The following is a 27,984-nucleotide window of genomic DNA, read 5'->3' as shown; positions in this document are numbered from 1 at the left end:
CAGTCAGTTTCTCAGTAACTATGGCTGGCATAGAAGTTTGTAGTGCTGTTGACTGAAAATATTAAAATGTATGCTTTTAAAAATGGCTTCTCTCAGAATACAGCCTAATTGCAAATGCATTTTCCTTGGATCCATTCCTCGTTGCCATTGTTTCTATGTCTGCTCTTCTTTCCCCCTCCCTCTACTTAGATTGGAAGTTCCATGGGGTGGGATCCTATGTGTGTTACGTTGTAAAGCACCACATATGCTATTGCTTACCTGCCAACATATCCCTACTTTCCCATTCTGGTGAATGGGGAAATAAGGACATGTGGGCAGGTATGCTGTTGGCACTATGTGGGGGAGGAAGTAATGGCATGGTAAGCTTGTGGGATCCATCACTTTTCAAAAAGAATTTGGTTGGGGGAGAGCTGAGCAAAGCTTTAATCAATGGACTCTGGTGTTAAAAAAAAAAAAAAAAAAATCTGGAAGGGACTTAGTCAGGAATTGTACCCTTCCTCAGTTCTGCATACGCTCTTCCCATTTTTCCACCTCCAGAATATCTAATATTAGCTGTATTTATGACAAAAATGCAAGAGAGCTATTCTCAGCCCTGAAAAAACATACAAGGCTTGAAGTATCTAGATGCTTTTAATATGTATTCTGAAGCTGGAATTTCTGGTTACAGAACTCTGCAACCAGAAAAAGCAGATTCAGTCATCCATAACAACATCCATTGTTGATAAACCATTAAGAACCTCCAAGCAGAAATGATATCGCTTACATGGCAAAGCATATAACATATTTTTAGTCTATCTCAGCATGGTTCAGAAGCTGAAACTGAGGATGGGCAATACCATGACACCAAGAAGATATTTATGGGTTGTAGCATTGGATGCAGCTTGATGATGGAAGATATAGGTGTGGAACACAGCGCTCTGTGACATTTGTCTTTATGAAAGTCTTTCCTTTTGATTTGCTTTTATCTGTATCGCCAGTAGTTGCTCACTAAGCAGATGTAGATTGTTTTCTAAGTTTAATTTTTCTTTTCTTGTACAATGAGATCTTGTTCTAAAGTGAATCCAAGCTAAATGTTGGTGCTCAACCAACAGTTTAACATAAAACGTATTCCACATGCTTTTAAAACATACATATAATTAAATAAATAAATCTGCTTGCAAGAAGGGATGCATGTGAGCAATTTCAAGAACTCTGAAATACATTTCGTGATCTACTCAAGCCTAACAAAATATTTGAAATCTGCGAGATTGGAAGAAGATGATGCAAAAATCCAATTAAAGTCATGAAAAAAAATCCTCCTGTTGAAACTTAACTTAAAAGGAAAGCAGTTCTGTTTTCCCAGAAGTGCTGTGTATAATATTTCTGGCTTGGGAAGAAAGGGCTGGAGTGTTGCTGCTTGGCCAGAATTTGGTACCAGCTTCCTCCATGCTGTTTTAGCTGAACAGTGTTGACATTTTAACAAATCCTGTGGAAGCTGCTCTCAAGTGGAGGAGTTCTGCTGGGTGTTTTTTAATCCTTTTACAGTGAAATATCTGTTTTAATACAGAGACAGTGTTCCAGAAACCAGAGTTCCAGCACAGTTCTGTTTGATGACCGATGGCATTCTTGGGTTTCACAGCCGCTCGATGTTCATTCTAAATTTCTGGAGGAGAATCAACTATTTTCTGAAACTTTGCAGCTTCTGTATTTCGCACAATCATTAAGCTAAGCGACTCTTGCATTGCTGTGTAGACCATAAAAATAGTGAATAAAGGGTTCAGTGTCCCTGTGCTTTTAAAGCAAATAAATCTTGTTAACCTCGGATTCCTCTGCTCCTTAAAGCTCAGCATAGCAAAGAAATGGAATAAGTTTTAAAATAACTTGAAACAGTTCTCACTTTGGAACTTGGGCCAAATTCTTCCCTCAACTAAATGACAGAGAAGTATGTGGAAATGTGCAAGCAATACTACCAAAGGATAGTCGTCTTGTATTTTCTCTCAGGGACTTTTAATTTTCTCTTCTATTTCTCCACCTTCCTTCAAGAAAACCTAAGTTGATCCATTTATAGTGCTACCTTCTGTCCACTGCAGACTTTCGAAACCTGCAGACCTTAGGGGAGAGAAAGGAATGCCTGAAGCAAATGTAAATTAATCAGGCCTGGTTGGTGCCCCCTCCCATGATACACACTACATACTACACACTGGTCTTCCCTCCCCACACTCCCATCTTCCACCCTTGTAGCACATGCCATTACCCCCTGCTCTCCTCTTATCCTCTGCCTCTCTTCCACTCTGCCTACCCTGCCTTTTCAAAAGGCAGAGGGGAACATTTGAGTGGCAGAAAGTGTGGCATAGTTTTGAGTGATTGTCTGTCTATTTCTCTATACTTTCTGCCTCATTCCCACTTTTTGTCTATTGAAAAGTAGAGTGGAAGAAGGAGCATGGTGGCCCACCATGGCAGGTGGCAGAGGCAGGTGCAAGGTAGGGTGTGCATGGACCATTTTGTGTGGTTCAGTCCGAATTTGGACCAAACTGCAAGTCCATGAACTAGTTTGGTTGAACCTAGGGATGTGCACAAACCTTGGTTCATGCACAGGTTCGGTGCCATGGGGAGAACATATAAATGTTCTGCAAGCAGCAAAAGCTTAATTGGCAATCTTGCCCAAATGGTCAGAGTTCTGAGCAGTGCCATATAGATTGTCTGAGCCATGTGGCAATATAATACCTTTTTGTTTTAGGATGTAACCAATATGAACTAAATTTGGCCACTCTGCACGAAATGCTTCTCTGCTTATCATGCTGTATTCAAATCGAATCAGATCCAAATCCTTGTGCTTTCAACTGGTAATGTGTAGTGCAATTGTCTTAAACTCTGAGTGGAACATCTAGTACTAGCTGAATGTCCCAAGGTTCTAGGAAACCAGTGTGAACAGCCACCAGACAGAAGAGAACAATTATTTTAGTTGAGTCATCTAGGACAGAGAAATTCAGGGTGACAGCATTCCTTTTGTGTGACACACATTCTTCTGTTGCTAGGGAAGATTCCATTCCCATCTTTCTACCTTTACATATTTACCTCTTCTGTCAAATCTTTGGTTTCATCCTTTAGACCTCTTCCCAAAGCAAAGCCTAAGGATTCAGTCCAGCAAACAATTATGTAGCAGTAAGGGCCATGTTACACATGGCCTTTAAAGTGCTATTTGCACTGACAGACTTGGTCAGTAGCGGCTGGGTTGTAGTCCTACAACCACAGGGCTCTGTGATCGTCAGGAGTTGACATCGACTCAACGGCACACTTGGGACCAAGACAGGGTAGGATTGAAGGCAGATTTCCACCCCCACCATCCCTGTCCATGGGAGTCCTGCTCTGACTGCTATTGGCTAGAGGAAAATCTCTAGGCTTGTGAGGAGATTTGGTTTCAAAGGGTCAAAACAGAACCATGTGCACATCATCCCTGGCCCTGCGTGGAGCTGCACAGAGGCAGCTGCTCCCACTGCTTATTTCCATGCAGAGAGGTCCCATGCATAGAGCCCTTAAAGGGAAGCAGAGCTGCAGGTGTCTTGGAAGGCCCTGGCAGAGTAGTTCATCCCCATAGAGCTCTATGGGAAAGTGCTGGAAAGATGACATTTTCCCAGCATTCCTTCCAGTATTTCACTGGGGCTTCCTGCAGCGCCGCTGTGGCCGGCAGCTCTGCTGTGGTTGGCACTATACACAGGACTGCTAATTGGTGGGAACAGTGATCTCCATGTTGGGCATGTGACATTTAAAAGGGGATGGCATATGACTTGATTCTTACCCTTCAAGCCAAATCTCTGCACAGGCCTACTAATAATGCTTTAAATAACACTGGTAATTTGGGCCAAAGTTCCATTGAATAGAGTGGGACTAATTTTTGTGGAAACCTGCATAGAACGAGGTTGCATATGTGTCTAACAGCATTTGTCCCCTTCAGTCCCCTTCTCTTTTTTCTCTACCATTAAAATTTAGATTGTAAGCTCTGTGGGGCAGGGACCTCTTTCTTTGCTTATGTTACTCTGTAAAGTACTATGCATACCACGTTCAGTCTGTACCATCTGAATGTTTTTTTCTCTTGTACAACAATACAGAATGAATGATTTGGATAGCCTTTTGTGTGCACTAATGCTCTGTGTATTAGAATAGCTGGGGGTGTCGTGAGGGAAGGAATGGGGCAGCATTCGGTGCTGACAAAGAACAAGGCTACAGCTGAACTTCTGAAGTAGAATACTCCTGGGAGTATAATTATATCCCCCTTTGTGAGCACTAAAAACAAATAAGGGGTGTGTGGTGTGAGTGACTCTTACTGCCTTTCTTTGCTTTTTAAAAAATCTCCATATTTGGAACAACACTAGCATGTTGGGGAGTAATGCTGGGTAATGAACTCTTCCCCATGACATCTCAGTTTCTGTGTGGAGGGGATTGTTTTGTTTGGAAGAGCACTTCAGGCCTATGAGTCACAACTTGTAATATGAAGTGGTACAGCCCAGAAACAGGTTTGCCACAGAATCTTCTGTTTGTGCAGCATAAGATGATAGGCACGTGGTAGGAAAGTTTTAACAACTGTAGGTGATAAGGGTGGGGCTTAGTGTGTAGTATAGTGTACTGGTGGCCTTCATTATTTGTGGGGGTTCCGTTCTCTCGCCTATGGGGTGAATAGCAAAACCTCTGGGAATGGGAATTGGGGAGTTAGGTTCTTAACAACAAAAAAGGGTTCAAAAAGGCAAGGGCAGTACCTTACTCCATATCTCCAGCAATGCCCCCACCCCTACAACAGTCAAGTATTTGCCAAATTATTCTCTTTTTAAAAGAGCCACAAAATGGCTCTCTGCTGGAAAATGGCAGCCAGAAATGACATCAGAAGTAATTTCCGAGTCATTTCCAGCCACTCAAAACTGTGGATAGGTGAATTTTACCTGTTTATCTACCTTTGGGTAATGAAACTGGGTCTCTAAGACCTAGTTGCAGATACGTGAAACCGTGAATATGGAGTCCGCGGACGATGAGGGCCACCTGTATATAGAAATGTCCCTAAATCATTTCTCCATATATAGGTAATGTTTAGTAGAATCTTTGTTTCTGATCTAGGTGAACAAGCTGCTCCATATCTTGGAGAAGAAGTCTTTTTCTCTGTTGCTACTTTCTGTGAATACACTTCTCATCATTTTAGCAAACATCGTTATGAATTTTATAGGTGTGTTTAAAAATATCCTACTTAAGGCACTAAATTAAATGATCATATATTTAGCTATCTGTGACAACATGTTCCAAACCAACGGTTTAAAGCTGTGCAATTAAATCTATATTAGGCACTTACATAAATCTGTGGTCAAAATTTCAGAGGTGTTAAGTGTTGTACGTGCCAGTTGAAGTTGGTGGGAATTGCAGGTACTTGTCACCTCAGAATCTGGCTAGTTATGCTGCTAACTGTAGGCTACCATATTGTGGATTAACCTAATTCTTGTTGATGCTCTTGTGTGTCTATATACATCTAACTTGAAAAAAAATAATTCACTACTTTCACATAAGAATTCTAAGCAGAGTTATTTCTGCCTCAAGTTTAGCATGAAACTTGTCTTCCTGAGAATCTTGACTTGAGCATACCAAAACAAGTTGCCAAATCTGTAAAGCTTAAGCAAATTTAGACAAAACTGCGTGATGGACATCTCTAGTGTTTACATAACTAGGACTCGAAAGTACACCTGACCTTGATGTTGAGGTCACGAGGCTGACATTGGCAGAATGGGTAGTCAGAGTATTCTTTCTTACCTCTTAAACTAGGTGTAGGGGTGCACGCGCATGCATGCACACACACACCCTGTGTGTTTAAAAACCAGACATGGTCTCTCTCCCCGACTGTTGCTATGCTTGTCACACACATGAGATGGGTGAAACCTTGAGGTAACATGTACTTCCATCACTTACTAAGTCCATAGTGAAGATGAAATTTAAACCTGTTCCCTCAAGGCAACTTTCTACTTCACCACACTTGCTCTCTCATTCACATGTATCTTGTGATTATTACAAATTTAGGATTGGGTAGGCTGTAATGTGTCTTGTTTTGTCCCATTTTTCTCCCTCTACCACATGTAGGCAGTGCTCTGTGCATGCTCATAAAGTATGCATGGCTCCCAACAAACCAGTATTTTAGGGCTTGGGCCAGTAAAAATACATTGTGTCATCTAACTGGTGAATTCTAGGTTCTACCAGGCTCTGTCCTCAAGTTGCTAGGATAATACTGCATTCTGCCTGCTTGCGTGCGCACTCTCTCTCTCCTAGCCCAACTCTGAAGGCTAGTATTTATATGTGTGTGTTTTACCCTAGAGGTAATGAAGTACCATGTTTCTAGGTAACAGATTCTGAGGACAAATGGGGAAAGCTGTTTCCTTTATGCCATGCTTTGTGCGCTTTTGGGAGACATCTAGTGGACCATTGTTGGAAACAGGATGCTGGACTACATAAGATTTCTAGTCTGAACCAGCAAAACTCTAGACCATTCCAACTTCAGAGTTCAGGTGGGGTGACACATTCATTCATGTATGCAGGAAGCCTTTTACATAAGATTAGTGTTGCCGCCGCTCTGATGTGTTAGCTTGCTGTATAAGTATATTGGAATCATCCTATTTTGTAGTATTTTGATTGTGGAGTGACTGACTAGCTATTTTCTACTTTTTTATGTTTCTAGGAGAGAAGCCATACAAATGCACGTGGGATGGATGTGACTGGAGATTTGCTCGCTCCGATGAGTTGACCCGCCACTATAGAAAGCACACTGGGGCCAAACCTTTCCAGTGTGCCGTGTGCAGTCGCAGCTTCTCTCGGTCTGACCACTTGGCTCTGCACATGAAGAGACATCAGAACTAGGCTGGACTTGTTCATGAGGCTGTTGGTATCTATGCAACTCCCTAGTGACTCAACTCAAGTATATACATTCAATTAGAACTAGCTAAGGATTTCACTGTATATGGACTCTTCATTTTAAAACAGGAAAAACCTAGTAAAAGGAACTGGAAATGTATATTTTGTATATTTATGAGGAAACAGGGAAGACACTGTGTTGCAATATTTGGTGTGTGTTGCCATTTTAAGGCCATTCTGTTCTCTTTTTCCTCTTCACACACCTTACTTTAGCCCTTTCAGGTTTCATCTCAGGGCTGCCTACCATGAGATAAATTTTGCAGACATGGGCTGGTCAGCTCCATGTATGTATATACCAAACACATTGTAAAATTGGTTACTCAAGCACCTGGCTTCTGTGGAATTTGTGAAGCCTGTAGTGATAATTTACAGACACATCCTTTTAGGGAACATGGAATTTGGGAGTTTGCAGAGAACTCCTGGAGCCTTGAGGTGGGCAGAGCTGCTCAACAGAGCAAGAGGAAGTTGTACCAGAAGCTACAGAGAAGCTGTATGTGTTTGGCAGTAAAGCAGGACATTTACGACTTCATTGGTATTGCCTTCATGTAACTGAACCTCTAAATCATCACAGTGCCATTTCCCAGAGTTTAGCTGTTCCACATGGCATGTCTTGAAGCCACTTATGTGGTGTGGATATGTTCATAGTCATTTTCCTCTTGTATATGGAAATGTCTATGGACATATCCACACCATATAATGGGTTTAATATGTGGTGTTCCCCAGGGAACACCATTGTTTTCTTCTGATTTTGGGAACAGTGGGGGGGGACTGGAGATCTGGTGGATCAAACTATAGTTCCCAGTATTTTGGAGGAAGCCATGGTAGTTAAAGTGGTACAAGATTTGTTGTATAGGTATGCCCCAACTCATGTCTGCAAAATGAAACATGGAAAGTGTCCCTAAATGTAAGTATTATGTCTCAAAAGCGCTAGTATCTATGTTTATAAGTGTCCTGACAAAAATGCTGCTCCTCTTGTAAGCAGTGTTTAGGAAATCCTAATTTAATTTGAATTTACAGCCAAATGAATCTAGAGGACAAGCCACAACTTATTTCTGACCGAATTTTACTGGATGTTTTAATAAATGTGTTTATATTTTATAAAGTTTTCTTTCTTGTGGAGATGACATATATATAGACAAATTCATGAATAGCCATAGAACAAAATGTTCAGTATGTTGCATGTTTGCTATGACAAAGATTTTGTAAATATGCAAATCAGCTTATTAATGGTTTATTACAGAAGTGTTTTCTAGAAATCAGCTGGGACAAGTAGCAGTCATCTTCCTTTTGACACAGTTGAATATGGCACATCTCAAATCAAATGGTTTTTAAATACCTCTCAGCATGGTACCGCCTTGGTTTCATTTAATGAGCTTGCAAGTCAAACTGTTCCGTTCACACTGACGTGATGCACTGAGTATTCAAAACAGGATCAAGTTGTTGGGTTTTTTTTAATGTTTAAAAGGACAAAAATACTTGCAAAACATGAACTGCTAAGCAACTGTCAGAAGTGTAAATAACAAGGATGGCTATAATATATAGAGGTCTTTCACACAACCTTGGGAGGGAGGGAGGGCTGCCGCCATCCATCCCTCCACCTCATCATGTGCCCACAGGTGGTGGAGGGAGACGCTGGCAGGACACCACCACCACCACTGGTCTGTATCTCAGGCTGCCCCAGGGTGTGAGCATGGTGGCCGCTCTTGTTGGAGCAGCTACCATGCTCGGCACGGCCACTCCTCTCCCCCCCCCCCCCCCGCCCCTGGCTCACTGCTGGAAATGGCGGCAGGCTGGGGGGAAGCCATTTAACCCAGCGGCAGTCTCCCAGATGATTGCCGGCCAAGCTTAAGCGAACCACAGGAACTCACCTAACTTCCCTGGTAGATGAACAACTGCTGTCTGCCCCTCCGCCACACCACGTACCCACACAAGCAGCGGTGCAGTGGGGGGAGATTCTGGGTGTGGGAGGACTCTTCTCCCCCACACCCCCATATTCTCCCCCACACCCCAGGACATGAGTGTGGCGGCTGCTCTTGCTAGAGAGCAGGCTTGTTTAACCTTGGCTAAATGCTGGGTTAAGAAGTGTGGCTTGGTGTGTGGGGGCAGTGCTGGGAGCATCCTTGCTCCCCTCTGCTTCTCACACGCAGCCTAATCCTAGCCTGGGTTAGGCTCATGTGTGAATGCCCTTCTGTTAAACCTCTTACTATAAGCTAAACTTAATAAATACTGATAATAAAACAAGATTTAGAATGCAGTTTTAAAGTATCAGAACACTAAGTTGGTTTAACACCAGTGCGCTCCAGTTACATATAGATATTGGTCCCAATTCAACAGTGATGTGTAGAGAAGTGAAGGTTGCATACAGTTAGCTCTCTGAAATAAGCTGCAGTTGCCTTGATCCCCTATTTGGGCAAGGGGGGGGGGAAATCTTCAGTGCAATTTGGAGCTTATTTGAGAGGGCTGCACATGTGATACCTCTGCTGCTGGATTGGGTTAGGAAATCAATCACACAGGAACCACTTCTGTGTGCACTTTTCCTGATTCAGCAATTGACAAGTGTGCAGAAAAACCTGTTTCTATGAGCATATGGGAAGAACCTTTGACAGACTGTAGCTCCACTTGCTGCAGTTGAGGTTGGGCTACTGGCCAATTCCTGCACATGCTCCTCAAGCCATGCACTCACTCCTTTTTACTGGAACTGGTGGGGAGACACTACCATTTTCAATGCTGCTGGCTCTTTTATATCCTAAACCATGCAAGAGCAGGAACACTAAAGCTTGCTCCGCATAGTACCTTGCATTGGCAGCACGAAGCTCTAGGACTCACAGTCAGTTGACATGAAAGTGAACTGGCAATACTGTTAGGTCCCGTTGCTGTTCTGTGTGAAGCTGGAATTTCCTAAAGTGCTCCCAGTACTCCTCAGCAACACAGAGAGAAAGATTAGTAATGGTGGAAAAGCCATTTGTTCAGGAAGGCTAGTCCACCCTTCTCACTGAGGAATCTCTGAAAAAACTTCCAAGGTTGCTTAGAAAATTGTAAGAAAGCCGTGACAGTTGGAAGGGTTTAAGTCAAGAGGCTCCACCTGTGGAATATGGTCTGATTTGCACAATAGGTCAGCAATCAAGTACATAGGAAGTGATCCAGGTGGCTGCACGGCAGACTCTTTATGTGGTATGATTTGAGTCTTCTCCTCCCTAACAGCTAACTAATCAGCTGGTTTAGAAACACTGATTTACAGGGCAATCCTATGCATGTTTACTTGGAAGCGAGTCTTGCTATGTTCACTGAGACTTCTATTCGGGTAAACTTGCGTTGGGGCTGCAGCCTTAAAAACTGCTGTCTGGCCTGTTCACTTAGGACTTTGGTCTCCTCCCTGCCCCCCCCCCCGCCCCACTGTACTGTGAACCAGATCAGGAAATGGGTCTGGGCCAGGGCTCCACATTCCCATCCCTGATATCGCCCTAGGTACGGACCCAGGGAAGCCAAGTGAGGACTCGGCAGGCCTTGTTGCTTCTAATTCTGTGCAAAGGCAAGAAGCCCTGGTGCATGCTCTGGCGTGTGCTTACAGGTGTTCTCTCTGTATTGCAGCCACTGAGCTGTCAACCATCCTGTCAACCAAAAGATAGAGATTTTAAAATAACTTACCATGCCAAAAATTTTTTGACTCAGCGTAAAACCTGCTTTAGACAATTGTTGACGCCTCTTATTTATTTTTGTGGTATATGGTAGAAATTTTTTAGAAAACAAATCTCCATACACTTGATAGAGTAAAAGTTCTGTTTGTTATAGTGTTTTTTAAAAGCATTGCTCTTAATTGTAAATAGAGAATGGCAAAAGATGTACATAATTTTTTTTGTAAGGCTTAAAATGTTTAATCCTGGAAAACCTGAGCATATATTGTTTGCTGTTTTTGCTGCTTCCCCCCCAACAATCCCTCTTTCTCCCCACACCCTTATTTTTGTATGGTGGTATATCCTATGCAAATGATCACACAAACAGCTGTATCTTTGAAAGAATGAAATGATTTATATATTAAAAAGACTTCTTTTTGGAAAATAAAACACAAGTGCCTAAACATATGCCTTCTATGTGTATGACTTTCAGTCACCAAATCCCCGAACATTCTTTTTATTCATCCTCTGATAACACATCTCTGATTCTCTGAAAAGGTTTTTTTAAAAAACAAACAAACCTTAGAGCAGTTATTTTCATTGTGCATGTTTGAATACATATGCAGAGGTTAGGTGTGATAAATTAAATACTTTGGGATCACAGAAGTCTTCATTCAGTTATCTACCCACAAACATACTATCTACTGCAGCTCTGCACAATTCACTATTCTGGCCTTAACTTTACTGTGTGAGCATGGACCCAATCTCCTCTGATCCACAGGTGCAGCAGAACCTGTTGCCATGAGGCGCTTTCCCATTGCATCTCTGCATGAGTCACTGCTTTAGGTTTATCTTCCCCAGATTGGTGACACATCCCAAAAACCTCTTGAGCAATCCAGTCTTCTCCTGCCTCTTAGAAATATAGTTGAGTTCTAGTGAAGCTCTTTGATAACAGAATTCCATAATATTGGTGTCACTGTTGAAGATGTCCTACTCGATAGCCCCATGGATCTGCAGAGCAATCATATGCATGCTTACTCGAGTATTGCTCACTGTATTCAGTGCGGTTAACTCCTAGATTGCAATGGATAAAGATGGCCAATTTCATCTCATAGGTATGAATATAGGAAGCTGCCCTGTGCCGAGTCAGAGCATTGGTCCATCTAGTTCAGTACTGTCTATACTGACTGGCAGTGGCTTCCCAGGATTTCAGGCAGGAGGTGTTCCCCAGTTCAACCTGGAAACGCCAGGGCTCAACACTAGAACCTTCTGCATGGAAAGTGTGTGCTCTGCTATTGAGCTGTGGCCCCCTCCCTGAAGTAACTGGAAGTTTTAAAGCTGCATTTGCTGTCAAAACCTTTTTCCTGGAGAAGTTCTTGCAAACATGCTCGTTCAAGGCTGTTTAAGAGCATGTGGTAATTCGTGTATTTATTAATCTACAATTAAAGCAGCAGATTACAGCACTAAAATGGCAGCCCTCATTAAATTATAAATTAAATGTTTGCTGATATACATATTCAGGAGATAACGAAAGAGGTATCAGTTTGTGTTCCTGCCTTTAATATAATTCTATTTCACAGTTTCTGCCAGCATGTTAGCAATGATGTTGAAATTGTATGCCTCTTGTCTAATAAGGGAGGCTGAGGTAAGATACTGATTCACCCAATGCCTTGCTTTCATTGCTTATAATACTCGGCAGCAGATGTTCTCCCCGGCACCCCACCTGCATCCTTGCAATTCTGGCAGTAAGCAGGTGCAAGAGTAGATGATGGAGTGATTCTTGTTTGTTCACTTCACTTACACAACATTTTGTTCTGTATACACAATATATTTTCTATGGAACAGGCTTCAGCTCCATAGTGTGGTAACGATGGACTGGACTGGATGTTTCAGGCATGGATTCCAGACAGTTGAGTGTTTGCCACATCCCATAGGGGGTACATGATGCAAAGGGGATTTCCATCCTTCCTGAGGCATTGTGGAGTCAAGAGACTAGTTATTTGTCTTGTGGTCTTCCTTCCAACAGTTGTTTTAATGTGATTGTTACTAGGGTGAAGCATTCTTCCATTTTCAGGAATATTGTAAATGGTGCTGGTATGTTCTTTATACATTCTTAAACATAGCTGAGCATACCTTTGAAACCTCTGTGATAGCTGGCCCTTTTCAGCTTGGTTTATTATTTAGAGCTGTGGCTTTCCAAATGTTTTCTGTGAACTCCCTTAACCCACCAGGAAAGTAACCATGTGAACCTCAATTTTAGCAAAGAACATAGCGGCTGTGAAGTTCATGTTAGTCAGAGCTGATGGCTCTCCATTCTGTTTCCTTCACCAAAAAGAGACACTGGCCAGAGTCCAAAGAGCCACCTGAGGCATGCCTATGTGTGTGGACATGCCCAGTGGGATTTTTGCCTCTTGCCACTAAGCCAGGATCTTCTATGCATGCAAGCTACAACAGATTATCCTATAAATGGCCCAGATCTTGTTTCCAGTACAAAGGTACACACCATGCATATACACCAGGCATGCAGGGAAAGCAATTTGCTAGGTGCATTAATTTGTGTAAGCTTGAGGAAACTACCTTTGAATATGGAAATAGGAGATATATGAGGTTCTGTAGGATAGGCAGAAGAACTGCTTCACAAAATGCATTATCAACTTGTGGAATTCACTGCCACAAGATGTGTTGATAGCCACTGGCCTAGATAGCTCTTTAGAAGGGTTTGACACATTCAAGGAGGCAAGTCTTATTTATATTTATTTATTTATCATATTTTTATACTGCCTATATGTATATCTCTAGGCGGTGTACAAAATTTGAAATATTTAAAAGTCACAAATTAAAATACATGACAATAAAAACAAAATTATTAAAACAAGTTTTTAAAAATTATTAAAAATTAATTCTAATTAAAAGCATGAGAGAACAGGAGGGTCTCGAGGTTCTTCCTGAAAACAGAGAAGGAGATGCTCTTATTTCAGGCAGGAAACTTATTCCAGCAGGAAGCTTATTCCAGAGACCTGGGGCAGCCACAGAAGTCTGGTCCTGGGTTGCCACCAAACGAGCCGGTGGCAACTGTAACCAGACCTCTCCAGAAGATCGTAGCAGACAGCAGGGATTATGACAAAAGAGACACTCTCTCAAATAGCCTGGACCCAGGCCATTAAGGGCTTTATAGGTAATAACCAGCACTTTGTATTTCACCCAGAAACATACTGGCAGCCAGTGCAGTTCTTTTAGAACTGATGTTATGTGGTCCCTTCATGTTGTCCTAGAGACCAATCTGGCTGCTGCATTCTGTACCAATTGTAGTTTCCAGACTACATACAAAGGCAGCCCCACATAGAATGAATTACAGCAGTCAAGCCTGGAGGTTACCAGCATATGTACCACAATTTTAAGGACATTCACCTCTAGAAATGGGCGTAGCTGACATATCAACCGAAGCTGATAAAAAGTGCTCCTGGCCACCGCCTCCACCTGAGAAACCAGGGAGAGCTTTGGGTCCAGGAGCACTCGCAAGCTATGTACCTGATCTTTCAGCTGGAGTGTAACTACATCCAGAATAGGCAGAACTAAACCATCTCTCGGGTCCTGCCCCCACCCCCACAGGCAGTACCTCTGTCTTATTTTGATTCAACTTCAGTTTATTATCCCTCATCCAGCCCATTACTGCCTCCAGGCAGGCATTTAGGGTAGATATGCCATTCCCTGATGAGGTCAGAATGGAAAAGTAAATCTGGGTGTCATCAGCATATTGGTAACACTCAGCACCAAACCTCCTGATGATTTCTCCCAGCAGTTTCATGTAGATGTTTAAAAGCATTGGAGACAGTATGGAGCCGTGAGACACCACACTTCAGTTCCCGCTTAGCAGAATAACACTCTCCAAGCGACACCATCTGGAATCTGCCAGAGAGGTAGGAGCGGAACCACTGTAAGACAGTGCCACCCAATCCCACCTCCCCCAGGCGGTCCAGAAGGACATTATGGTCGATGGTATCGAAAGCTAACTCGGAGGGATCCAGCGTTGCTTCCTTCAGGAGTGGTCTAATAGTAGCCTCCTTAAGACAAGGAGGCATCCTGCCCTCCTTCAGAGAAGCATTAATAATATTAACCAGACACTCCCTGATAATATGATTATCCGATTTGATAAGCCAAGCTGGACAAGGGTTGAGAGAACAGGTTGTAGGGAGCACAGTCCGAAGCAGTTTGTCCACTTCTGCAGGAGTCACAAACTGAAAGTGATCCAATCTAATCCCATAAGAGGAGTTGCTGGACACCTCCACAGTTGACTCTGAAGTAACTGTGGAATCCAGCTTGGCCCAAATCTGAGAGTTTTTATCCGCAAAAAAGTGGTTAAAGATGTCACAGTGAGTGACTGATGGTTCCAAGTCTAAATTCAAGGGGGAGAGGGTACATACAGTACCAACCCCCTCACAACTGTAGACAACTCAGCTGGACATGAATTTGCGGAAGCAATACGGGCAGAAAAGAACTGCTTCTTTGCAGCCTGTACTGCCAGAGCATAGGTCTTCAAATGTGCTCTGTGTTGTGTCCAATCAGGTTCGCACCGAGTCTTCCTCCACTTGTGCTCTAATCGTCTGCCTCGCTGCTTCAGCTCCCATAACTCATCCAAATACCACAGGGCTGTCTTTAAAGCAAGTCGGGGAGGACACTTAGGAGCTTTTGTCTCTACTGCTCTAGTAAGTTCATTTTGTACCAGAGCATCAACAGAATCGTGAGCAGAGCCAACCCTAAACCCCTCCAAGGCTTCTTGGAAACCTATTGGATCCAATAACCTCCTTGGGCAAACCAATCTAATAGGTCCTTCACCCCTGCAGAGGTGGGTCATGGCTGTAAGTTCTACCTTAACCAGATGGTGATCCGTCTATGACAATGGGGAGATGACAGAAGTCTCCACCCACTGAACACCTCCCTGGTCGGAGCAAAAGACCAAATGGAGTGTGTGACCAGCATCAGGTGTCGGATCAGAGACCAATTGGGATAGGCCCACAGTCATCATGGTTGCTATGAACTCTTGAGCGCCCTCAACAACCTGGTTCCAAAATGAACATTAAAGTCCCCACCAACAACAACCCTGGGCAACTCCAGTGCCAGCTCTGCAACCAGGTCCCTCAGCTCAGTTAGGGACTCCACTGGGCAGTGGGGTGATCGGTACACCAGCAGAATCCCCAATCTATCCCTGGTCCCTAGGCTTAGTTACACACATTCAGTATAGCCAAATCCCTGACAGGGATCCTGGTAAGGAAGATAGTATTCTTATAGACCACAGCCACCCTACCTCCCCGACCACATCCTCTCACCTGCCCTACCACGGAGTAACCCTCTGGGAGAAGCTGGGACCAAACTAGACCACTAGCCTCTCCCAACCAGGTCTCCATAATACATAGCAGGTCAGCTCCTTCATCCATAATCAAGTCATGGACTACCTCAGATTTGTTTTGAACCAACCTGGAATTACAGAGTAATAAGGTGAGGTTCTGTGGGTGGGTGGCATTGCTCTCCAGAACCAAAGAGGTGGTAGGCCTGCTGGAAGGCAAAACAGCAATTAGATTTCTGAATTCCCTTCCCCTATAACAGCCCACTGGCCTACTAACGCCATATATCCGTCGATTCCTTGCCACCACTGATACAGCTGCCCCAGGGTCATTCCCCACCTCCCCATCTCTGTTCAGCCCAAAACACATACCTGTACCAGGCCTAACTAAATACTAGGTAACAATGAAGTGAGCAAGAGTCTTCCTTCCAGCTGTTCTAGTTAATAAGTCGGCCCCAGCCCTCAGTCCCACCCCTGAAGGCCACCTCCAGAGGCCGGCCCCTTCGCCTCTGGCTGCAGCCCACTCTAATAAAGGCCAAGATCTCAGAAGCCCAATGGGTGTGTCTCACACCCACACCAATCAGGCATTCTGGCCAGGTGCAGAATATATATCTACACAATTAGAGCGAGTTCAGCACCCGATAACCAACAGGCTGCAAAGAGGAGAACAAGAGCACAGAAAAAGCCTTGGCCAGACCCTTCTCCCACCCAGAGGAGAGTGGAGTGTAGGAGCCAGAGAAGAGCTCTTTACCCCTCAGCCGTCTTCCAGTCACCTTTCTGGCTGCCTCTGGCTGCAACTATGAGGCTGTTCTCACAAGCAGCCAAGCCCAGGCTTAGATAGCCAAACCTGGTCTTGGCTGCCCATGAGAACCACCGGGATCAATGCAGATTCTGGTGGTTCCATAGAGCCAAGCCCAGCTCTTAGCTGAGGTTAAGGGCACAAACACATTTACATTTGTTTACATTTGTTTGCAAACTTTTCTTTACATAAATCCTTGTAGTTCTTCAATACTAAAGAACTGTCTCAAGAACTCTTGCTTTGCTGCTTTCTCACCAAACTGGTTTTGCTCTACTATGTGGGGACTGAACTGCCATTCTCCCCCTACAGTGTCTCCTGAACAGACATTGAGGCTATTCTGACGATCAGGCGAAATTGGGCTAGGAGAGCCTAACCCGATTTCACCTGACCGTGTGAGCCACCGGGCTCGCAGGCAAGCTCAGTGGCTTCCAGAAGGTTAACCCACATAACTACCCCTCCCCTTAAACCGGGTTTGCGGAGCAAGTGCTCTTCAAGCCCAGTTTTCAAAATCGTGAGTAGCAGTGGCGCAGCTTCGCGCCACGGCTACTCACAAGTAGACCCCCAGCTAGGAGGCTTAAAAGCAGCCTCCTGGCTCAGGGGTCTCTCCAGTATGCCCTGCACGCTCGCGCAGGGCATACTGGAGCTTCTGGGGACCGCGTGGCCCCCGATCCTCCCAGCCCCTGCCAGCTCCATCACAGAGCCGGCAGTTGTGTGGGTGGCTGCTGCAGCCGCCCAAAGCAGACTGTCTGCTCATCTGCAAGTAGAGTGGGCTTAACCCACTCTCCTCGCAACCCCCCTAGAGGCTCTTCTCACCGATCGTGAGAAGAGCCTCAATGTTTTCAGCTGCAGACTCTTCTGTTCAGCTCCATTCAGTTCTATGGAACAAGGATCTGCAGCTGCATTTGAGGGAAACCTTAAAAAAAAGGAAACCATAATAAAAGGTGCATTGTTCCCTCCTGCACCCCAGGACTGCAAAATACTCTGTAGTCACCCTGATTAGGTGTGAGGAGGATTCTGGCTTGGTGGCAAATATTGGATTAGTTCGGCTGCACGACTTTAGCCCTCCAGCTGTTGCTGGACTACAACTCCCATCATCCTGAGCTACAGTGGCCAATAGCCATTATGAGAGTTGTAATCTAACATCTACAGGAGGGCAATTTAGAGGAAACATTTAGAGGAAAGCCTGGGTAGCTTTTTCTCCTACCTTGCTTCCACACAATCACTTCTACCCAGGTTTTCCTCTAACCTTGCTTCCACACAATCAAAAATTGGGAGTACACACAGCTCCCAAACCTGGGTAGAACACAGTTTTCAATTGTGTGAATGACCCCAAGGACTGCTGTTATCAGAAGAAGGCTGTATGAGCCTTCTGTATGATCCCCATCTCACGTTGAGGTCATCTGGAGAGGTCCGTCTCCAGTTACCACCAGTATGTCTGGTGGCGACTCAGAACCGGGCCTTTTCTGTAGAATGCACTCCTGGCAGATAACTGCAGTTTAGGCTCACTGTTTGCCATTAAGAGAGCCCTAAAGACTTGTTTGGCCTGGCCTTCCAATTATTTTTAAGTATTTTTAATTGGTTTTAAATTGTGTTAAAATTGTTTTAAGTAGTGTGTTTTAAATGTTGGTTTTTATGTTTTTTAAACCAGTTGTGCACCACCCAGAACCTCTGGATGGGGCAGTTTATAAATGTCATAAATAAATAAATAATTGTACACCCTGCAAGATGCCTAGCCTAAGCTTTCAGCAGCAGTGGCCTAAGTTCTTATGCCTGATTAAGGCCACCCAAAATGACAGTGAGTGTTGCAAATCTTCCATCACTCTTGCCCCTTCAAACAACCAAGGCCCACTCCAGCCAAAGCTATACACCCCACTGATTTCATTAAAGTTAGTTCTCATTCATTTAAATCAATGAGATGTAGAAGTTGTTAACTGTGGCTGGATTGTGCCCTAATAAAACACAAGCTGCCTGTTCTGAATATTAGTATGAATTTACACTCCAACAGATTTTCTCCTTTGACTTGTCATTTCCCAAAGTCTGGTGGATATACTGATGTTCTCCCCCACCCCACCACCCCCGTTGTGAAGATGGTACTCAAATCCACTCATTCTTTAAAGCAGTTTACACAAATGCTCAATGCCCCCAGGGGGGGAAACTTACTTCATCTTTGAAATATTAACAGCAGCAATCAAATGAAATGCGAGCATTTTCAGAGTACATACCATGCCTCAGGACATTTCAGCTCATTTCTGAGATATAAAAGGGCTTTTCAATTGCCTCAAAGAAGCAATCCTCACAAAAAGGAGAGAAACCTGATTATCAAATTGTTTTAGCTGGTACCATCTGCAAATAAATTAGTCACAGTGATAGCAAGTTAAAAATTGAAAAGCTTTATGCATGTCTGTAAGAAGATGCCAAACAACTGCTAGATTTCTAACGGGTTTGCCACTTTTAAAATAGTGGGCTCTTGAGAATGCCCCTCACAAGAAGTGAGCCTTCCTAATGAGACTGTCTGAGCACCCCTAAGAGCAGTAATTACCTAGAGCAATAATTCCTGAATTCTGTGCTGAGACAGACTTGGAGCCAAACTAGATGTGACAGCAGTCAGTCACACTGTTTGGCTCCAAGAGTTGCTTTTTAATGTACTGTAAACAGCAGCTGCAGGGTCCCTGATGGGAGCCACACTGAGGCTCTTCACACAATAAGTGTGAAGAGCTGTAAGGAGGTGTAAACTGTAAGATCCAAGCTGTAGAGGATCCAAAGGCAGCCCTGGGCGGCCAGATTGGCTGCCCACACAACTGCCGGCTCCATCATGGAGTCAGCGGGGGCTGCGGGGATCGGGGGCAGCATGGCCCCCGGAAGTTCTGGGATGCCCCACACAAGTGCGTGGGGCATTCTGGAGAGACCCCCGGGCCCGGGAGATTACTCATGTGTCACCACATGCCGTGGCAACACATGAGCAAAAAGATGAGGTTAAGACGAGGTTAACAGCTCACTCCGTTAACTTCGTCTAAGGGGAGGGGTATTTATGGAGGCTAGCTGAGGGTTAAGACGAGGTTAAGATGAGGTTAATGGCTCATTCCATTAACCTTATCTAAAGGGAGGGGTATTTATGGAGCTAGCTGCCGGGAGCCGCATGGCTCCCGTTGCAGCACACGATCTCCCAAAAGTGGGCTAGGCTATAGCTTCAATGTGCGACTTTGTCTTCATGGCAGTCCCAGTCCAGACTGGGGCTCCTCACAGCTATTTGCCTGCAAGAGAATCACCCTTCGTTGCCAATGGGAGTTTCTTCCCAGGGCAAATAGCCACGGGGGGACCCAGTTTGGACTGTTCTAGACACAATGGGGCTATTCTCACGAGCCGCAAAAATCGGGCTAGGAGAGCCTATTCCGATTTTTGCTGCTCGTGGAAACCACTGGGCTCACAAGCGAGCCCGGTGGCTTACAAGCGGCTAGCCTGCTCCCGATCGTGAATAGCCGTGGGGTGGCTCCATGCCGTGGCTACTCACGAGTAGACCCCCAGAGGGGAGGCGAAAAGCCGCCCCCGGCTCCAGGGGTCTCCCCAGTATGCCCTGCGTGCTCACGCAGGGCATACTGGAGCTTCCAGGGGCTGCACGGCCCCCAAGTTCCCCAGCCCCCGCCGGCTCCGTCACAGAGCCGGCAATTGCGTGGACGGCTGATCCGGCCGCCCAGGGCTCCCGCTCTAATCGTGAGCGGGGAGAGCGGGCTTAGCGGCAGAAACCGGATCTCACTGATCGTGAGACCTGGCTCAATGTTTAAAGCTTCCCTCCTCCACCCCATAGTCCCATTCCAAACTACCTCCCCATAGCTGCTGTTTATACTACCCTGCTCCTGGCTTTAGTGAGTCTTGGGGATCTTTTTCTGGTAGAAAGTTGAAATACACATGTTAAGAAATAAAATAATTCAGACTCTTAGGGTGAGTTAGATGACCCACAGCAAGTCTGACTGGCACAAACCTCCAGTTCCCATGAGTGCACGCTCCCAGTACCACCTGCATCTTCTGCTCAAATTGTGTTGCCTGTACCCGCCACTGTCCAGTTCCTGTGCCACACTTCCTTCTGCCACCTGACATCTATTGCTCAGCCCCCAATGTAGGTTGCAAATGTTGGATGACAGAGGGAAGTGTGACTTGGAAACCAAACATTGGTAGGTTCCGATGTCACAATCTGAGTGGAAGTTGCAGCTCACACAGGAAGTGCATGCATTTGTGGGAAATGGAGGTTTGTGCCAGATTTGCCACAGATTGTCCGAACTCACCCTTACTCAAAAAGTAAATATTTTGGTAGGTGTTCTATTTATTCCAACTTTTTAGTCCCACATTTTGCCTTGATCTTTCAATTGGTCATTGGGTTATGGAGGAATGCATCCAGGCAGTCATTTAACAGGTGCGACTTCACTAATCACTCCTTAGAGATGCCTCTGATGAATTCCTGCCTTATACATGTCTGATCAAGGCAAAGTGTGGGTGCATGGAGCCTCATTTCTAAAGCCATCATCATATACCAGACTGTACAAAGTCTTTACAGCTTATATGGTGTGGAAGTTAGGATGGGCACCTTAACTTGCAATTTCCATTCTTTTTAGAGCACAAGTGAAAACGTAAAGCATTTTATTTATGTATTTATTTGCTTTCTATACCGCCCTTCCAAAAAATGGCTCAGGATGGTTTACATTAAAACAAAACTAAAATCAATTAACTATTAAAATCAAAAACTGTAAAAACAACATAAAACCATTATTAAAACAATTAAAATAGTCTCTAAAACCCAGGAAAACCAGGCCAAACCTTTACGGTTTAAAAACAGTTTAAAAAGCTCAAAGGCCACGCCAAACAGATAGGTCTTAAGGGCTCTCCTGAAGGCAAATAATGAACTCAGATTATGGATTTCTGCAGGGAGTGCATTCCACAGCCCAGAAGCAGCTACCGAGAAGGCCCGCCTCTTGAGTCGCCATCAGATGTGTTGGTGGTAACTGAAGACGGACCTCCTCAGATGACCTTAACATGTGGTGGGGATTGTGCAGAAGAAGGCGCTGTCTAAGATAACACTCATCTTAAACTGAATACTTTCTTTCTTTCTTTCTTTCTTTCTTTCTTTCTTTCTTTCTTTCTTTCTTTCTTTCTTTCTATCCCACTCTTCGTGCAAAGAACCCAGAGCGGTGTACATGGTTATGTTTTATCCCCACAACAAAGCTGTGAGGTAGGTTAGGCTGAGAGAGATGGGACTGGCCCAGAGTCATCCAGTGAGCTTCATGGCTGAATAGGAATTTGAACTCGGATCTTCCCAGTCCTAGTCCAACACTCTAACCACTATGCCATGTTGGCTCTCAGTTTGGATTACTGAGCTTTTAAAAACTTGTTTTTAAATTGTTTTGGCTATTTAATTGGTGTTTTGTGACGTTTTATTTGTTAGTTATCATTTTATGCAGTTTTATAATTTCTGTTTTAATTGTTAATTGATTTTAATGGTGTTTTAATGTAAACCGCCCTCAGCCTTTTGGAAGGGCGGTATAAATTTTTTAATAATAATAAAAAATAATAATAAATAAATTACTGAATTTCCAGGCGTTTAAAAAAGGAAAATCTGATTATACACTATGGGGAATGTACCCATGCTGATTAAGTGGAGTCTTCCCATTCTTAGGCAGTATACCTCTGACGCAAAACCTCTGTGTTCAAAGGCATTCTGCCACCACCTTATATGCCGCTGCAAGGTCCCGGTAATCTCGTCTCTGCCTTGAATGCCCTGGTAAGTACAATTGCCACCTCACTGCTGCCATAAGTGCCTTCACAAGTCTATTCCTCACCCTGCCGCCACTGCCTCATATAGCTTGTAAGGACCCCGGTTACCTTGCCACCAGCTTGTGCTTCCTCATAAGCATTCACCTTAGCTTGAGTTTTCTTTCACCACCCGTTGCCACCGCCTTGCATTCTCTCATAAGTTCATAAATGACTCCACTGCAGCCATGGAAATAAGGCTGGGATGTTTCCATGTCCCTGTGTGAATCCTCAGCCCCATGGACTCTGCTTCCTGCAAAAGAGGCCCTACCAGTACCAGAAATGTAATGAACTGCACCAGAGATGGCCATGGTGGAAGCAGCATCAGGGGGATGCTATAGATTCATTGGGACTGCAGTGCCCAATGAACAGCCCTAGTAGCCAACACTTGTTTTCTAGAGTTTAAGGTCTTCTTTTTCCAAGCTGCATCTTAGCCACTTTCTGCACCAGATCTGAAAGGGTGGTGTCCCTAGTTAATGCCTGCAAACTTTCAGGCAGATAGGGCAGACAATTTAAATTTTATCACCAAGAGTATATTCTGGGCTTATAATGTTAGAATGCTGAAACAACTCCCCCATCTTAATTATATTAACGGAACTGTGACATAGGAAAGATTCTTGGGTAAAAGTTTTCTCCACCATAGAAGCTCTCTCTGTAAGTGGAGGATAAATTTTCCTTTCTATTGAAAAACTGCTGGTGTTGATCAGTATTCTTTGGGGGTATTGCCACTCGGGATGTGTGAACTGGCTCGACATCAAACCGGTCCAGCTTGAGGGCTCACCTTTGAGCCAGACTGGGCCCGGTTGGCCTTGAGGTCAAGCCAAAACCTTCTGGGCTGGCTCAGGGCCGGTTCAGGGTTCTAGAATGTTTTTTTTTTTTAATTAACACTAACCGCCTCCGGTTAGTTTAAATTTAACACTGCTGCAGCCATGGGGTGGGGTCTCCAGTGGTTCCCCCCTCCAGCCTCCCCCTGATCTCTCCTTGGTCATTTTTTGGCCCATTTTCAGGCCATTCCAGCCCTTGCTGAGGTAACAGTGGCCATTTTGGATGCCTCCACACATGTGCACTGACAATTTGTGTGGCTGGGAGAGACCAGGGGAAGACTGGCAGGTGGAGGGAGAACCACCAGAGAGCCCTCCCTCCGCGGCCACGGCAGCAACCTCCTGGAGGCGGTTAATTTTTTTAAAACTCTAGAACCCCCAAACTGGCTCAAATTCAAGCTGAGGCTGGGGGTTTGTTTGGGGTGCCGAAACAAAATATGACCAGTTCAGTTAGAGTCCAGTTTGGACTTGACCCAGGCAATCCAGTTTTGTGCACACCAGTGTTCTCTCTAATTGTTTTCATCTCTGTGCAGAATGGGTTTTGTTCTGGGCAGCAGTATCAAGGCAGTGTGTGTGCATGGGCATTCAGAGTGGGGCCTTCTTGATTCAACCTGAGCGGGATCTAAAATTAACCGAGCAGACACCAAAAATTGTGTGATCGCAGGCACATGCACATGTCTTAGAGGGAACACTGGTGCACACCCCTAGTTGCCACTCAGTCATATTTTGGGGTAGTACTGCAAAGCACCCCTCCCTTTAATATCCCAGCAGCACTGGATCATGGGCTCATGATCAGTGAACCTATTACCCTGCCTGAGTCTGGCAGGATCCACAACTGATCGCTTGCATGAGCAAGTGTTTTGCAACGTGCCTAAAGGTCAAATTAGCAATCTGACTAAAACCAGATGCCCCTGCCCCTTTATTTTACAAAGAGGGATCAGCCTGCGAGCAGACCCCATTTTCAAAAGGATATAACAACCAGGGAGGAATTTCCTCACCTAAATAACAGTTTGAAACACTCCTTCAAGGAGTAACAGCATAGATATGCAGTACATTTCCCAACTCATTATGAATTAACAATTTGGCCGGCAAGGACTCAGTGGAGAAGTGGCTCATAGAAACTAGCAACATGTAATCTTGTTACATTGGAGGACATCCCAGTCTTGAGATAAGCAACCGAGCTTAGCTCTATTCACTACGCACAGCACATTTACATACCTTCTCCCTTGCCTTTTGTGGGGCAAGATCCACTCCGACTCAGTCTAGCTAGCAATGGATATCTTTCTTTTGCAAAGAATTCCGTACCCTACAGGGAAAGAAAAGTCCCATTGATTGACTTAATTCAAGCCCCGGGGCATGATTTTGAGTATATCTGCCCTATCTGAGCCACACGGCCTCAGAAAGGAGGAGCCCTGAACACAACATCTTGGAATCTGTACACGTGAGTTGTACCCCTTTGTTCCTTGCTCTTTTTTTCTTCCTCTTTACTTTCCTGCCTGATTACTCGTGCCTCCTGGTCAAATGCACCAACTTACTCAGGAAGGAGAGGTAAACTAACCTCTGGCCCTTCTAAAACCTCCTCGCTGCCTCTTTCCCCTCTCTGCCTACCTTTTCTGATTTTCAAGCACTTTCCATGGCAAAACATAAGCCAGGCTCTGGTTTAGAACCCGAGCCAAACTGATTGACTTTCAATTAGGACTTCAGCTAAATTATTTCCAGTTAAGAACACTAGCCAAAGATGTATTGCATTGCCTAACCAAATTTTATTTTGCCTTCTAAAATGAATCCCCATTTTACCTGTAATAAAGCTTTGAAAGTGCACCTATGTCTCCTCATCATTTTCAAATACACCAAACTTGCTTAAATTGATACTGAAACCAAACTGCTCCCTAAGCCAAGCTCATTTCCCCACTTTAAGCCAAAAGCATAGTTGAGGTGTCTAGCTAGCACTTCGAGGCAGTTCTGGTAACAGAAGCTGCTGTAGTATCTTAAGCCTTTTTGTCAGAATTTACTACCCATGATGACTCTCCAGACTAATAACATTATAAGCCTCAATAACTCAGCTGGGCACATAACTGATCTTCAAACTCACAGAAGAATACCACCCCCACTTAGTAGCACAGATTTTCTTTTTGACACCACATAGTTATTAAGGGATATTTTAAGTCTGCACACTTGGCGACACTCTACTCAGCCCAACAGAGTGATCAGGAACCAAATAGTAATGTTTTCAAAGTTCTGGTTTGACTGAATTTATATAAATGACCTACCAGATAATATAAGCATGTAAGCTCAAACCACAAGGTAGAACCTTCTTGATGTTGAGCACCAAAAAACGTACACCTTCAACTAAGATAAAGTCACACTCCTCACCCTTGAAAAAACACAAATGAAATTCGTGGACTCAGTAATAGTGGCAGTGTGATCCCACCTCATGATTATTCAGCAGTGAATAAGGACACAAGAAAATTTATAGTGTTCACTTTAAATCTGTACTTCATATTTTTCTTTTTCTTAACACACACACAATGATAATTAAAAATAGCAAATGCTTTAACAACTGTGTTCTCTTCCCAGAAATTTCCCATAAACCTCACAGTTCTCCTGCTTGATTCAGTTTCCTTCAAGATGGTTATCAGCAAAATAGTGGTAGGCCTTAAGCCAATCTGACTGAAACAGTAGGCCTTAACCCTCTGAACTGCGGCTTTAGGGGACTCATAAAGCAGAGTCTAAGTCACTATACATGCTTATATATATAGTGACTCATACTCTGCTTTATGAGAACAAAAGCCCCCCCCCCCCATTTTTGAAAGCCCAACTCTTTTAAGAGATGGAACCCTATAGGGGCCCTTTTATCTTTTTTCCCTCTTTCAGGACACGCAGGCTTTGAGCACCAGCCTCCCACCACACCGCTTTCCAGGGCCTGTTCTCTGGCTACAGTAGAGCTCTGAGGAGGGGATAGGAGCTCTTCTTCCTCTTTTAATAAAGTTGGGGCATGTTTTAATGATACTTATTGGTGTCGGTCTCTTTTCCTTCTGTCTAGAAAGTAGTATAATTTTAAAAGTACACACAAGTGATGCAGCCTCTGAGCACAGGCAGAGTAGATTTCTTCCCTTTACACCTTAGGCCTCCACTTAATAGTTAATGGTAGATAGAATAATGGCTTACTCAAAGTAGTCTCATTGAAATTAAAAGGACATTAGCCATTCCTTAACATTATTTTAATTTCAGTCTGATAACTTTGAGTAATGTTCCTCATTATGTCAGTCACTATTTCCTTCTTGCCTAAGCAGGAGAGGATGGATTATTGGCATTTTTGTTTTAAGCACCCCTGTGGGATGCTTTGCTTTGGCTAACGTCAGATTCTTTGAGAACAATCTGTGTGGGGTGCTGTTGGGTTCACCTTACAGGATTTTAACATTATTTTCCACTCACATTTTAAAAAGGACCTTTCCATTATTCTCCCCTCCCTCAAGACCATTTTCCAGGGATTGTTTAACGGTTCCTTCATTATATGGAAGCAAGTCCCACTGACTTTAATGGAGTTTACTTCCTTCTAGGTGTGCTCGTACTGTAGAATTGCAGGCTCAGTTATCCAAATGCTGCTGGAAAAGGCATGTGTACTCCAGCCCAGCATCCTCTTTCTCAGGGCTCAGCCACATGCTTACAGGAAGCTCCAGAGAAGTGCAGCAAGGACATCCCAGAAACCATTCCCACCCAGCGCCAACAAACTATTCTTGTGGTATAGATTGCCATTGAACATAGAGGTTCTACATCAGAGCCAAACAACCTGTGAATATGGAGCTTAAAGTATGGCCAAGAACCTCCATATTGAAGAGCAGTCTACACCAGAATGATGGTTTCTTGGTGCTGGGTAGGAATGGTTTTTGGATTTCCTTGCAGTTGCTTCTTAGGAATTTCCTAGCATGGGGTCCTTGGTCCCAATACTATACAGTTTTACTCAGAAGTAAGCCCCAAAGAAATAAATAGGCTTCCTCCCTTCTAAGCTTTGCTGAGGGGCTGGGAGGAAAGCGGGAAAAGATAATCCACATTTTTGCCTAGGATTTCTGCTGGTCCGGATTCTTATGTGTGTTTGCTCAGAAGTAAGCTCCAGTGGAATGAATGGCTTCAGAATTCTCAGTGGGCAGACTCAGTTATGCTCTTAGCTAATTGTCCCTTAGTTGTTTTCCCTATTATGAGACTTCAAAAAATAATTACTCAAAAATAATGAGAAATTATTATTGATGTTTTTCAAACCTGCAAAAGTCACCAGTCCAGTATGCAACTGAATTTCTGGGAATGCTAATTTAGAAAAAGAGAGAGAGATACATTTTACATTTTAATACATTTTATTACATTATTACATTTACATACATTTTAAAAATTAAAAATATTCATTATACACGGTGAAAAAATGTTGCCCACACATTGAACCCTCTTTTTAGGAGTTAAAAACTTAAACTGCTGTATCTCAGCCATTCTGCAACAGATCTGCACCAAATTTGGAAGAGTGGGGTCCCAACCTTTAGTTGTTTCACTATAATGTGTGCACAGTTGCATGGGGATTGGGTGGATATTTTTGATTTTATAAGCAATAGAGTGTTCAGGACTTATAATGGCAGAATGTTGAAAACACTCCTCATTTTAAGTATACTGGCATGACTGTGCCAGTAGAATACAAGCACAAGGGACACAAGGCAGCTTTGA

The 27,984-nt window shown here is 44.0% G+C and overlaps 2 protein-coding genes and 1 long non-coding RNA gene across 23 annotated transcripts in view; 2 read left to right on the top strand and 1 right to left on the bottom strand.

Moving 5' to 3' along the window:
- KLF5 (KLF transcription factor 5) overlaps positions 1 to 10,991 on the top strand; it is a 30,810-nt gene extending 19,819 nt beyond the window's left edge. The window contains exon 4 of the mRNA XM_053309222.1: positions 6,680 to 10,991. Coding sequence (XP_053165197.1) covers positions 6,680 to 6,858 — 179 coding nt within the window. The 3' untranslated portion in view covers positions 6,859 to 10,991. The remainder of the gene's footprint in view (positions 1 to 6,679) is intronic.
- Positions 107 to 27,104, bottom strand: LOC128350700 (uncharacterized). Of its 21 annotated transcripts, XR_008319406.1 has the most exons (7): positions 26,713 to 27,093; positions 25,548 to 25,651; positions 24,496 to 24,583; positions 22,529 to 22,709; positions 18,883 to 19,003; positions 15,996 to 16,073; positions 13,273 to 13,468 (listed from the first exon to the last, which is right to left on the bottom strand). XR_008319406.1 is itself a non-coding variant. In XM_053309226.1 (5 exons), the coding sequence occupies exons 1-5, from the start codon at positions 25,114 to 25,116 to the stop codon at positions 13,426 to 13,428; spliced, it is 396 nt and encodes a 131-aa protein (XP_053165201.1). In that variant the 5' UTR covers positions 25,117 to 25,307; the 3' UTR covers positions 13,273 to 13,425. The 21 variants fall into 21 exon arrangements, 4 of the variants coding, with proteins under 4 accessions (XP_053165201.1, XP_053165202.1, XP_053165198.1 ...); XR_008319399.1 differs by having other exon boundaries at positions 15,996 to 19,003; positions 26,713 to 27,104; XR_008319405.1 differs by having other exon boundaries at positions 13,273 to 16,073; positions 26,713 to 27,090.
- LOC128350701 (uncharacterized) lies at positions 24,385 to 26,286 on the top strand. Its single transcript, XR_008319415.1, has 2 exons — positions 24,385 to 24,718; positions 26,152 to 26,286. It is a non-coding gene; the product is annotated as an uncharacterized LOC128350701 (long non-coding RNA).
- Positions 27,105 to 27,984: the final 880 nt, after the last annotated feature.

The sequence above is a fragment of the Hemicordylus capensis genome, chromosome 3, assembly GCF_027244095.1.
Source record: "Hemicordylus capensis ecotype Gifberg chromosome 3, rHemCap1.1.pri, whole genome shotgun sequence".
NCBI lineage: Eukaryota > Metazoa > Chordata > Lepidosauria > Squamata > Cordylidae > Hemicordylus > Hemicordylus capensis.
Note: the sequence above shows the minus strand (reverse complement) of the source record. Positions and strands in the feature narration are given on the sequence as shown.